This window comes from Ochotona curzoniae, unplaced genomic scaffold (assembly GCF_017591425.1).
Source record: "Ochotona curzoniae isolate NIBS_2020 unplaced genomic scaffold, NIBS_Ocur_1.0 contig_2321, whole genome shotgun sequence".
NCBI classification, from domain to species: domain Eukaryota; kingdom Metazoa; phylum Chordata; class Mammalia; order Lagomorpha; family Ochotonidae; genus Ochotona; species Ochotona curzoniae.
The window spans coordinates 8,833,932-8,846,836 of NW_024465421.1; the positions used below are offsets into that span (position 1 = coordinate 8,833,932).

Genomic DNA, 12,905 nt, shown 5'->3' on the forward strand with positions numbered 1-12,905 from the left:
TGCTGATTCATTCCCCAAATGGCTGCAGCAACCCGAGCTAAGCTGGTCCAAAGCCAGGAGCTAGGAATGTCTTTTGGATCTCCTAGGTGGGTGCAGAGGTCCAAAGCACTTGGGCCATCCTCCACCTGTTTCCCAGGCACATCAACAGGGAGCTGCATTGAAAGTGCACTAGCTGGGATATGAACTAGTACCATATTGGATGTCAACATGCAGGCAGAAGCTTAGCTTACTACACCACACCTGCAGCCCCTGAGTAAGTTTGAGGGGCCAGCGTTGTGGTACATTAGGGTAAGTCACTGCTTGGTAAGCTGACACCCTCTATCAGATACTGATTTGAGTCCTGGCTGCTCTGCTCCCGATCCAGCTCCCCGTTAACATGCCTGGGAAAGCAGCAGATGAACTCAAGTGCTTGGGGCCCTGCACCCACATGAAAAACCAGATGGAGCTCCTGGCTCCTGGCTTCAGCCTGGCTGTGCCCTGACTGTTTTAGGCACTGGGGGAGTAAGCCAGCTGACAGAAGATATTTCTGTCTTTCTGTGTCACTCTGCTTTTGTAATAAACAAACCCTTAAAACAACAAAAAGATAAGTTTACTTTGGTGCAAAATTATTTGAAATGCACACAGAGTTATTTCATAATATGTGTTTTCTGCAAGCCTCTTGAAGACCTCTGCTGTGCTTTCAAAAACATGTGCCCAGGAATAAGTCTATCTTTTAATTCCATGTTAATGGCCATTTGGAAGTACCCTCAGATGTTGCCTCCTGACCCACGGCAAGCATGAAGACCCTGGAACTTTCCTTCATGATTCTGAAAATGCCCTTCTGTGCTCTGCTACCCATGTCCTCCTTCCTAAAGCACATCTATTGGTTAACCCTTACTCCTGCTTCCTCATCTCCTCGCTGAGCCACATACCAAGGGTAGCAAACCTTTATGTGTATATGTGTGAAGTTTTATTTATTATTTATTTGAAAGGCAGAAATAGAGCCCAGTGCAATGGCTCAATGGCTAAATCCTTACCATGCAAGTGCCAGGATCTCAAACGAGTGCTGGTTCAAGGGCCGGTTGCTCCACTTCCCATCCAGCTCCCTGCTTGTGGCCTGGGAAAGCAGTCGAGGACGGCCCAAAGCCTTGGGACCCTGCACTCATGTGGGGAACCTAGAAGAAGCTCCTGGCTTCAGATTGGCTCAACTCTGGTTGTTGAGGCCATTCGGGAAGTGAACCAACAAATGGAGGATCTTTCTGTCTCTCCTTCTCTCCATAAATCTGATCTGCCTTTCCAATATGTATTTTTTAAGTAATAAAAGGCAGAAACAGGAAGGAAGAGATGGAAATAGAAAGAGAGATGGCCATATTCTACCTGCAGTTCACTCCTGGAGTGGCAGTCACTGCTCGTGCTCAGCCGTGCTGCACGCAGGAGCCTAGAATTCCATCCAGCTCTCCCTTGCAGGTGGCCAGCACCTGGGCCAGCATCCACTGCCCCCCCCCCTTGCTGTATTAGCAGGGAGCTGGAGCAGAAATAGGACAGTTGGAATTTGAATCGGTGCTCCTATGAGACGCCAGCGTCCCAGGCTACGGCTTAATCCACTGTACCACAGCGCCCGCCCCAGCAAGCCCTTTCTGTGGAGGGCTGGATAGCAGCTATTTTGGGCTTTGTGAGCCATATGGTCTCTGCTGAAATTGCTCAACTCTACCATCATCTCAAAAAAGCAGCGTAGACCATGTGTGAACAAGAGCTGTGTCCCTGTCATTATTTTTAATTCTTAGGGCTTAAAAAAAAATGCTCATTTTAATCAACTTGAAAGACAGAGAAACCTACATGGAATTCTTGACAGCTTCTCTGATTTTCTTTTTGAAGATGTATGTTCTCTAGTTGAAAGGCAAAGTGACAGAGAGAGGGAGAAAGAGGGGGAAGAGAGACCTTCCATCTATTGGTTCACTCCTCAAATGGCAGCAACAGCCAGGGCTGGGCCAGGCCGAAACCAGGAGCCAAAAAGTTCTTCCAGATCTCCCACGTGGGTGGTGGGGCCCAAGCACTTGGACCATTTCTGCTGCCTTCCCGGGGCATTAGCAGGGAGCTGGATGAGAAGCAGAGCAGCTGGAGCTCAACCCAGCTGGAGCTCAACCCAGCGCTCTGATACAAGATGTATGTATGGCAAACCATGGCTTCAGCCTAGCTCAATGCCAACCACAACTGGGGAATGAGCCAACAGGTGGAAAATCTATCTCTGTGTATCTCTCTCTCTCTCTCACACACACACACACACACACACACACAGATAGAAAATCAGATGGAAAAATCAGTCACTCTCTCTTCATTCCTCTCTCTGGAACTCTGCCTTTCAAATCAATAAGTAAATATTTAAAATATTTATATTTTTGGCACCAGGAAGTCTCCTCTTCCCAGCAAATGCTACACTGTTTTGTAGCGCTGGGCATTGGGTATTGATCCACTGTGGACAGCCCAGGTCCAGGTGTGCGGGCATTCACACAAGATGGGCTGGGGCAGATTTGGCACCAAGACTGGCGATTGCCAACGCCTAAACTCCACCATCCCAAGAATACAGCACCTGGGAAAAATGAAAAGGAACATAGGTCAATATTTTCTTTCTTCTTTTTTTTTTTCCTATTAAAATTTTTTTTTTCAATTATGTTTATTTTTGTATTATTTGAAAAGCAGAGACAGATGGAAAGAGATCTTCTGTTTACTGGTTCACTCCCCAAATGCTCGCGACAGCCAGAGCAGGGCCAGGCTGCAGCCAGGAGCCAGGAGTTCCAGCTGGCTCACCCAGTGGCAGGAACCCCAGGACCTGAGCTGTCCCCTGCTGCCTCCCAGAGTGTATGTGCTGGAAGCCGGCTCAGAGGCAGAGGAGCTGGCATGTGAAGCAGGCAGTCCTAGCAGCATCCTAACCAGCATGCCAGAGGTCTACCCCACAGGCAGGCTCAGGCCTCACTGTGGGTGTGAGGACGTGGGTCCCCACGGGGTACAAACTCTTCACCTTGGACCCCTGTGAGAGCTTGTGTGGGTCTGCAGAGACCCCTGTCATCCAGAGGGACTCCTTGGGGTCTAGTGTGGTTGGATCTGGGGGCTACTTTCTGGGAGAGTCCCGGGAGGTGCCATGGAGTTGGCACCTGCTTCTAACTGCGCCCGTGTCTCCTCACCAGGGCGAGAAGTCCTTCTTCCTGCAGCCCGGGGAGAGGCTGGAGCGAGGCATCCAGGATGTGTACGTGCTGTCGGAGCAGCAGGGGCTGCTGCTGCGGGCCCTGCAGCCCCTGGAGGAGGGCGAAGGCACCGACAGGATCTCCCGCCAGGCCGGGGACCGCTGGCTCATCCGCGGGCCCCTGGAGTATGTGCCGTCCGCCAAGGTGGAGGTGGTAGAAGAGCGCCAAGCCATCCCCCTGGATGAAAATGAGGGCATTTATGTGCAAGACGTCAAAACCGGGAAGGTAACAGTTGGGGAGGGGCAGGGTTGATGCTGATGGAGCAGGGGGAGGGGACACCAACCGTCTCTCCATGGTAGCAGCAGGGCGGCTGGCTGGTGGGCCTGAGAGCATTCCAGGGAACACTGGCCATCCTGTCCCCATGGTCTCAGGTCAACAGAGAGAGTGGGCTGGGTGACGTTAACCCTGGGCCTGCAGGTGTGTCCTGCCCTGTGGCCCCTTCCCTGGAGCCTGAGTCCTGACCTTGGTCCGACCGGGGCTGCACCTGTCCTCCCCTCCATGGAGCCCATGGAGCTGTGTGATGGGTGACTGTGGTCTCTTTTATCGGACCTCCCATGTTCCTGGGAGTTTGAGCTGAGCATTTGTTCACAGGACCTCCTGTTGAACACAGGCCAATGTTTCTTCTGGGTTTGACCTTGAAGTAGAATTGCTAGGTCGGGGGGGGGGGGGGGGAAGCACATGAGAAGGTCTGCCAAGCAGGGAGTGTGTCCCGCTTACTTCCTGGGATTGTGTCTGCCTCATGAAGGAAGGTTCTAGAAAGAATGGTATCATGTACTCGCTAGATGCCAAGTGTTATTCTTTGAACCCCTCATGCAAATGTCATTCATTGCACTGAGATCCATGAGATGCACTGGAGAGAGAGGGGGTGGGGAGAGAGAGAGAGAGAGATGATGACAGCAGCCAGGACTGGACCGACCCAAAACAAGCAGCTAGGAACTCCAGCTGGGTCCCCCACAGAAGTGATGGGGGACTCAGGGACTTAGGTCACCACTTGCTGCCTTCTCTGGCACGTTAGCAGGAAAGTGGATCTGAAGTGAGGAGCAGCCAGGACTGGTGTCAGCTGCTGAACACAAAATGAGGGTCAAAAAAAATGAGGGTGTCCCAAGCAGTCCTCACTGCCCCACTCTGGCCCCTGAGCAAGCTACTATAGCGTCCATTTCACAGATGAGGCAACTGAAGCCCAGGGCTCAAACAGCTTGCCCGAGACCATGGAGCCAGCAGGTGGCAAATGGGAAGTTATTCTACCTGAAAGCCCTTGCCCAGGTCTCCCTGGACCCCCACCTCACTAGCGCCATCTCTCTCTGGCTTCTTCTTCTCAGGTTCGTGCTGTGATTGGAAGCACCTACATGCTGACCCAGGACGAGGTCCTGTGGGACAAGGAGCTGCCTCCCGGGGTGGAGGAGCTGCTGAATAAGGGGCAGGACCCTCTGGCCGACAGGGGCCAGACGTCCACTCCCAAACCCCATCAGCCCCTGGGGCTCCGGAACAAGACCCGTGTGGTCAGCTACCGCGTGCCTCACAATGCAGCGGTCCAAGTGTACGACTACAGGGAGAAGCGAGCTCGGTGAGGAGCTGTCTGCGCCCCCTGGAGCAAGCAAGGTCCGGGGGAGGGGGGGAAGCCAGTGGGCATGACTGGCTCTGACTGCCCGTCCACCCCGTGCAGCGTGGTCTTTGGGCCCGAGCTGGTGTCACTGGGTCCGGAGGAGCAGTTTACCGTGCTGTCCCTGTCAGCCGGCCGGCCCAAGCGTCCGCATGCCCGTCGCGCGCTCTGCCTGCTGCTGGGACCTGACTTCTTCACCGACGTCATCACCATTGAGACGGCCGACCACGCCCGGCTGCAGCTGCAGCTGGCCTATAACTGGTGAGGCATAGGGCTCAGGGTGTGGGGGTTGCCCCGAGGATTAGAGGCCTCCTGAAGTCATGGCCGCTGGGTTTCTGGATGCCTCTGTTTGCTGTGGCCAAGGCGAGGCAGCACTCCTGCCCAGACCCATGGGTACCATGGGGGCCGGCCAGCTGCCCACATGCAGATCTTAGCAGCACCTGCTGAAGCTGGAGGATCTGACTCAAGGCCACGGTCAAGGGGAAGCAAGGGGAGACCCAGGCTCAGGAGGTCAGGCACCCCTCAAAACACCCCACAGCCCCCAGCTTAACTACTGGTGTCTTGTCCCCTCTGCTCATCTTCCCATTGCCTGGGGTTGCCAAAAGGATTCATGGGAACATGGGTTATGTACCTCAGACCCTGTAAGCAAAATTAGCATCCCCTGTTGTAAGGGTCCCTGCCCCTGCACACAGGATAGACATGTGAGTCCTTCCTTAAGGCAGAGAGAGGTCTTCCATTTGCTGACTGAGTCTCCAAATGACCACTCCAGCCATGGCTTGGCCAGGTCAAAGCCAGGAGCCTGGAACTCCATCCAGGTCTCCCATGCAGGGGTGCCAGGGGCCTGAGCACTTAGACCATGATCTGTTGCCCCACAGGAGCCTTAGCAGGGAGCTGGATGGGAAGTGGAGCAGCCAGGACTCAATGGGGCATCCCCATAGGAGATGTCAGTGTCCCCGGAGTGGTGGTTATGCCTGTAGGAGGGGCCGTAGATAACTGGCCATAACTGGTCAGGCTACATGACGCCGGCCCCAGGAATGCAGTGACCATAGGAAAACAGTCATGCTGGGCCCCTCTGCTCCCAGGCACTTTGAGCTGAGCGACCGGAAGGACCCCCAGGAGATGGCCAAACTCTTCTCTGTGCCCGACTTCGTGGGGGATGCCTGCAAAGCCATCGCGTCCCGGGTGCGGGGCGCCGTGGCTTCCGTCACCTTCGATGACTTCCACAAGAACTCGGCACGCATCATCCGCACCGCCGTCTTCGGCTTCGAAACAACCGAAGCCAAGGGCCCGGATGGCATAGCCCTGCCCAGGCCCCGGGACCGGGCCGTCTTCCCCCAGAATGGGCTGGTGGTCAGCAGCGTGGACGTGCAGTCGGTGGAGCCTGTGGACCAGAGGACACGGGACGCCCTGCAACGCAGTGTCCAGCTGGCCATCGAGATAACCACCAACTCCCAGGAGGCTGCGGCCAAGTGAGTGTGGGCGGGGGATCCCGCTGCCCTGCAACCATGCTGCCCCGCTCTGTGCTGCCACACCCTCACACCCCTGCACGGCCCGCAGTTCTCCTCGCCTCTGCCATGCACTGGTGAGTGTGCATCCTAGGGGTCGCCCACCCTGCCCATGCCTCAGCCCAGCTGTGCCCCATGGTGCCCCTGTCCCCCACCCTGCTCATGCCTCAGCCCAGCTGTGCCCCATGGTGCCCCTGTCCCCCACCCTGCTCATGCCTCAGCCCCTGCTCCCTTCTGCTTCTCACATGCACAGCCTTTCTTGCCTTCACTCCCTCTGCCCCCTGCAGCATGCCCTTCCCCTGCCAGCCTCTACTGCCATCTCCTCCTCCTCCCCGGGGAGCTCTTCCTTTCTCCCACAACTGCTGGGGCGCCCTCTTCTCCAACCCTACCCCATCACCTGCCCATCTTACTGCCCTGGATGTGCCACTCACCCAGGAAGGTCACCAGTGTGAACAAGGTGGCATTGACCATGGATTCCCTGGTCTCTCCTGACCTGAATCCCACACTGAGGGCCTTCTCAGGGTGCCACCCCCAGCCATCTTAGAGGATTGGTGGACCCACGCCCCATGCCCAGCCCAGCCTTGGCCTCGGCGCCCCTGCACTCCTGGCCCAGCCCTGGCCTCAATGCCCCCTCCTGCAGGCATGAGGCACAAAGGCTGGAGCAGGAGGCCCGGGGCCGGCTGGAGAGACAGAAGATCCTGGACCAGTCGGAAGCTGAGAAGGCCCGTAAGGAGCTGCTAGAGCTGGAAGCCCTGAGGTGACCAGGGAGCAGGGGGCGCAAGGGGTCGTGGGCAGCCGGGGCCTTGTGTGTGTGCCTATGTATCCTCCCAGCGTTGACCGCGTCTTCCCGCTCCCACAGCATGGCAGTGGAGAGCACTGGCACCGCCAAGGCAGAGGCCGAGTCCCGCGCCGAGGCGGCACGCATCGAGGGCGAAGGCTCCGTGCTGCAGGCCAAGTTGAAGGCGCAGGCCTTGGCCATTGAGACGGCAAGTGGCGGGGCAGGGGGGCGGGACATGGCCTTGGGGTCTGGGGTGGCTGCATCACTTGAGGGGGACACCAGCTGCCCTGATGTCAAGCCGTAAGCTCAGACACTCACACAGGCTAAGCAGTGGCGTAGCCCGGATGCAACACCAACTGTCTCCAAGCCTGCTGCCTCAGTTTCCCCCCCCCCACACACACACCCTAGCCTGCTGTCCAGGGTGATGTGCGGGACAGCTCCCAGAGGCCACTCGGCCTAAAGAACACCGGGTTATCCCCGCTCCCAGGAGGCTGAGCTGCAGCGAGTGCAGAAAGTGCGAGAGCTGGAGCTGGTCTATGCCCGGGCCCAGCTGGAACTGGAAGTGAGCAAGGCCCAGCAGCTGGCAGAGGTGGAGGCCAAGAAGTTCAAGCAGATGACCGAGGCCCTGGGCCCCAGCACCATCAGGGACCTGGCTGTAGCTGGGCCAGAGATGCAGGTGAGTGTGTGTGTGTGTGTGTGTCTTGGGCACGGGCTTTGAATCAGGAAGGCAAACACACCATTAGAAAGATCTGGTGGGGGTGAAGGCTGGGGAACGGTGTCCTGTTGCAGCTGTTAGGAGAGACAGGAAACCGACAGGCCAAGAAAACCAGGCAGGGCTGTAAGATGAAAGGGGCGGCAGCACTGCAGCTCTTTTGATACAAAGAGGTCATCCCTGATGTGGTACTGGCAGAGAGGAACAGAGTAGCCAGCTACTGTGGCTCCAGTTTCTCCTCTGCCTCCCTGCACCCCACTCCCTTCTTCCAGGTCAAACTGCTCCAATCTCTGGGCCTGAAATCCACGCTCATCACCGACGGCTCCACTCCTATCAACCTCTTCAACACAGCCTATGGTCTGCTGGGACTGGGCGCCAATGGCCAGCCCCCAGCTAGCATGGCGGCCAGTGGGCCCCGCCAGCAGGAGGGCGCACATCCCCCATCCCCGCTTGCTTCCTAGGCTCCTGGGAGCACTCACCTCCTGCCTCGGCTGGCTGCAGCTCTAGTAGCTGACAAATAAAAGCCACTGCTCCAAGCTGCTGAGCCTTTCTCCACGTTCTGTGCGGCCTGCGGCTCCGACAAGCTAAGAGGACAAGGGGAAGCACCCCTGAAGCCTCTAGAACACTGCTAGAAAATATGGGTACCTGTGCAGAGAGCAAAAACAGGGAGGGGAGCAGTGAGGGCGCCGACCCCAAGCCGCACAGCCAGCACGCCGGCCCTCTATTTGGCAAAAGGAGATGATGCCACAGGTGGGAGGAAAGAACCTGCCTGGCCCACGCCTCTGGGACTGCTCCCTTGCCCAGCATCCCACTGTCCGCCCATTCCTCCAGGAAGCCCCCCTCCCAGCCGCCCGCAGCCTCGGAGCCTCCTTCCGCGCCACCTGCTGGCCGCATCGCACAATAGCACAGGTGCAAATTCAGGAACTTGGCCGCTCCCCCCCACACACACCCCCGCTCCAAGCTTCTGCACTGGAGGCTTCTCTAGTGGGGAAGTCAGCATGGAGAAGAAGACCCCGTCCAGGAGCTTAGGAACAGGAACCCCCAAAACACCCTTGAATTGCTTGCTCTGGGCTCTGCGGGAGCACCACAGGAGGAGAGGGTACCCCTGTCCACCAGCACCCGAAGGGGCCTTAGTAGGACAATCATCCAGCAGTGTTTACAAGGGCTGGCGGCCAGGCATGCGTGTGGCTGACAAGGAGGCTAAGAGGCCTTGGGCTCGCTCAGGTGTGGCTTGGGAAGGTACCTTGAACTTGGAGCTTGCTTCCCATCTGCAAAATGGACCTGTGAGCCCTTGCTGAACAGGGCTGTTATCACACTGTAATACTAAGTTCTCTCTTTCAGGACCCTTGTCATCCCCCCAACCCTCTCCCCGACGCTGCAGCCCAACCCTGTGAGCCTCATCTCTCTCCGGATTGGGCCACATTCCAGGGGCAGCGCCCAGGCCAGGGCGATCCCATTCCCACTCTGCGGGGCTCACTCTGTTTGTGGCCCAGGAGCGGGAGCCACCTCCCCCACCCCAGCTTCCCCGAGGGTGACTCATCCACCTGCTAGCTGGCCCACATTAGCACTGCTGTGTTCCCAAGGCTCATGCTCCAGCACCCCCGGGGACAGTGGCAGAAACTGGTGATGTTGCCCACGGGGACGGCTGTTCCTTTCTTCTCACCACCTGCTTGCACAACCATCCTTGGCTTTTTATAATTAAGCAGTGAATTGAAAAGATCTCTCTTCCATGGGTTCACTTTCCCAGTGGTCGCAAAGACTAGGTTGAAGCCAGGGATTTCATCCGGGTCTCCCTCATGGGTATAGGGGCCCAAGGCCTTGAGCCTTCCTCCACTGCCTTCCTAGGCCAGAAGCAAGGAGCTTGGTGGGAAGTGGTGGGACAATGGGGGCTTGAGCTGTGCCAGCCTCACCATCCTTGGAGCCTGCAGGACGTGAAGTCTTCTGCCACCCAGCCCAGCCTTTCCTTCAACTCAAGGCCTCAGTGGTCCCCAACCACTGTCCCTATCCCAATGCCCCCTTTCCACTTCAGCACTTCAACGGTGGAGATAAGGGACATCTCTTGGGGTAATCTCATTTCTGGTGGCTGTCACGGGCACCCCCAAGAAACCAGGGGACCGGCATCAAGAGACAAGCACTGAGACAGGTGCTGAGTGCACCAGGTGCTCTGCTGCTTGGGACGCCCACAGCCCAGGGCTGAGGGTGCGGGCTGAGGGCCGAGGGTCCTGGCCCAGCTCCTCCTCCCATTCCGGCTTGCTTCCAGTGCGCACTCTGCGAAGCAGAAGGCGATGGCCTCAGTACTTTGGGCCTGCCCCCCCCACCCAGGGGATTAAGTTCTGAGGCCTGAGGCTTTGGTCTGACCCCTTCCTGGCTGGTGCAGTCATTTGAGGAATAAGACGGCAGCTGCTTCTCTCTTGGTGTCTTTTAAAAGACTCAAAAGAAATGTTACAAAGTAATAAACCTTTGGGGCCAGTGCGGTGGCTCCACAGGCTCATCCTCTACCTGCAAGGACCGACATCCCATAGAGGTGCTGGTTGTGTCCAGGCTGCTCCACTTGTGATGCAGCTCCCTGCTTATGACCTGGGAAAGCAGCAGAGGATGGCTCAAGTCCCTGGCTCCTGCCCCAGTGTAGGAGACCCAGAACAAGCTCCTGGCTCCTGACTGGGACCAGCCCAGATCTGCCTATGAAGGCAATTGAGGAGTGAACTGACAGATGGAAGATTTTTCTTTCTTAACTCTGTTTAAGATTAATTAATTAAAATAAACTTAAAAAGATCCCCAGCTGTAGGCAACAGCTAAGGTTTCCTTGTACCTCGGGAAGAGTCACACGGCTTGGAGATAAGCAGCCCTTTGCTGGTGGGCGTTCCGGACCTGGTTAAGGCTAACTCTACCAGTGTACCAGCATAGTTGCCGATTCTGTTTTTGAATCCAAGTTATGTGGGGAATGCAGGGAACGTCTGGCCAGGCTGTGCCACCCCAGCCCTCAGGTAGGAATGATCTGCCAACTGCCCAGGGAAGGGAACCTGGAATTTGTTGGAGTGGGAGCAGTGGAGGGCATGTTTGACAGGGAAGGAGTGACTTCTGGGGGCTTCCACGGGTCACTGCATCCACAGGTAGGCGAGGGAGCTGAGACCAGCTGGTTTGTTGGGGGCGGGGAGGACCAGAGCAGCACGTTTGGGTCAGACCAAGGCACCTGCTCACATAGGAGACCTGGGCTGGGCTAAGTAGTATCACCCTCCATCCTGGCAACGTGAAAGCGGGGGCTGAGGGGCATGCCTAGCTGTGCTAGGCCACAGTACCCACTCACAAGTGTCAGCACAGGGGTGGGCCATGTTGGGCTGGGCTGCAGCACCCACCAGATTATAAGAGAACCAGATCCGGGGCAAATTCTATAGGAGACTAGTAGACTCGCCTCTGAACTGGGAGTGGTAATGGGCCAGGCTGGACTGTGAACCCCACTGTCACAGGAGCTGGGGCTGGGAGGAGGGCAGGCCAGGCTGCAGCATCCACCAGCACATGCAAGGGCCAGGTAAAGGCACCCGATGGCACATGGGCTGGGAACGCGCCAGTAGGAGAACTTGAGGAACTCCCCTACTAGGCCGCTTCCCCTGCTAAGCAGCACAAGAGCCAGGGCTGGGTGTGCCCTGGGTCAGGCCAGGCAAGGCTGCAGCACTTGGGTGAGGTGGGTCTGGGGACAGACTGTGCTGGACCAAGCCACAGCACCCACTGGCATGCACAAGTCAGAACAAGGTGGGGCAAGCCTGGCTGGGCTGTAACACCTGCCAGCGAGAGCTGAGACTTTAGGCGGGCCATACCAGCCAGGGTTGAAGCACCCCCACCAGCAGACACAAGATCCAAAGCTGGGAACTGGCCTGGTAGGGGAACTTTGGGCAATCTCCTGCTGACTGCAGCTCCCACTGTGTGTGTGAGAGCCTAAGCATTGGGTAAACTGGGAGTGTGGGCTGGGTCTGGGGGCAGGCCAGACTGGGCTAGACTCCAGCACTTGCTGGTAATTGCAAGAGCCAGAATGGGTGTGGGACAGACTCATCTAAGCTACATTACTGCTGGTGAATGCCAGGACTAGGGGCTGGCCATGTCAGGCTGGGCCACAGCACTCCTCAGCAGCACCTCCTAGGGGTCAGGTCTCCGGGTGAGCCAGGCTAGGCCAGTCCACAGCACATACTGGCATGAGTAAGAGTCAGGACAGGATGTAGGCAGGCTGTGTTGGATCACAATACTTGGCAGTTTCCATGAGGGCTGGGAGGGTACCAGGCTGAGCTAGCTGCTGGCAAATGCCCATACTGGAGATGGGCCATCTCAGATTAGGCCATAGCACTTGCTGGCATGTGCAAGACCCGGGGCTGGGATCCGGCCTGGTAGGGGAACATAGGGAACTTCGCTGCTGGGCCGCTGCTTCCTCTGGTGAGTGTGAGAACTGAGTCTGGTAAAAGGCTGATCTGTAGCACCTGTCTGCTGGCATGTAGGTTTAGTATGGGGACAGGACAGACTGGGCTAGGTTGCTGTTCCTGCTGGTGCAAGAGAGAGCCAGAATGGGTAGGGATCAGTCAGCTAGGTTGCAGTGCCAGCTGGCAAATGGCAGGACTGGGTACAATTAATGTCAGACTTAACCATAGTGCCCCCTGGCAGACAAGATCCCAAACTGGGAGCAGACCTCATGTGGGAACTGACCTTGCACCAGCTGGCACACATGAGTCAAGTGTGAGGTCAACCCAGGCAAGGATTCTTCGGGGACGCCCCAACTAGATGAATGAACTCAAATTCCTCCCAGGATAAATCACACAGTGTGTGGTCCGACCTTGGAGTGAAGCCCGTGCAGTGGACAGCATGCCCAGCTGCACACAGGGTGCATGATAGCCAGCAGGGGACACTGAGTGCTTTGTCAGAGGATGGAAAGCCTAACAGGTTGGACCACTCTTCTGGCCAAGCTTTGCAGCATGTTCTTGGGTCTGTGGGTGCAGTAACGTGGACCTGGACAGCCAACCGACCTTGGAAAGATTTTCTCAACTCTGGAGCAACAAAACCAAGAATATCTCAGAACTATCAAAACCACTCAAGTAACACCCTAGGAACCACA

At 56.9% G+C, this 12,905-nt stretch overlaps 1 protein-coding gene across 5 annotated transcripts in view; it reads left to right on the forward strand.

The window, feature by feature from the left end:
* The window catches only part of LOC121151552 (major vault protein), a 27,603-nt gene extending 19,254 nt beyond the window's left edge, over positions 1-8,349 (forward strand). For all 5 annotated transcript variants that reach the window (XM_040973039.1, XM_040973041.1, XM_040973042.1 and 2 more), the window contains 8 exons: positions 3,162-3,443; positions 4,538-4,782; positions 4,882-5,079; positions 5,901-6,287; positions 6,964-7,080; positions 7,183-7,309; positions 7,589-7,777; positions 8,086-8,349. In XM_040973039.1, coding sequence (XP_040828973.1) covers positions 3,162-3,443; positions 4,538-4,782; positions 4,882-5,079; positions 5,901-6,287; positions 6,964-7,080; positions 7,183-7,309; positions 7,589-7,777; positions 8,086-8,274 — 1,734 coding nt within the window. In that variant the 3' untranslated portion in view covers positions 8,275-8,349. The remainder of the gene's footprint in view (positions 1-3,161; positions 3,444-4,537; positions 4,783-4,881; positions 5,080-5,900; positions 6,288-6,963; positions 7,081-7,182; positions 7,310-7,588; positions 7,778-8,085) is intronic.
* The last annotated feature ends 4,556 nt before the right edge of the window (positions 8,350-12,905 follow it).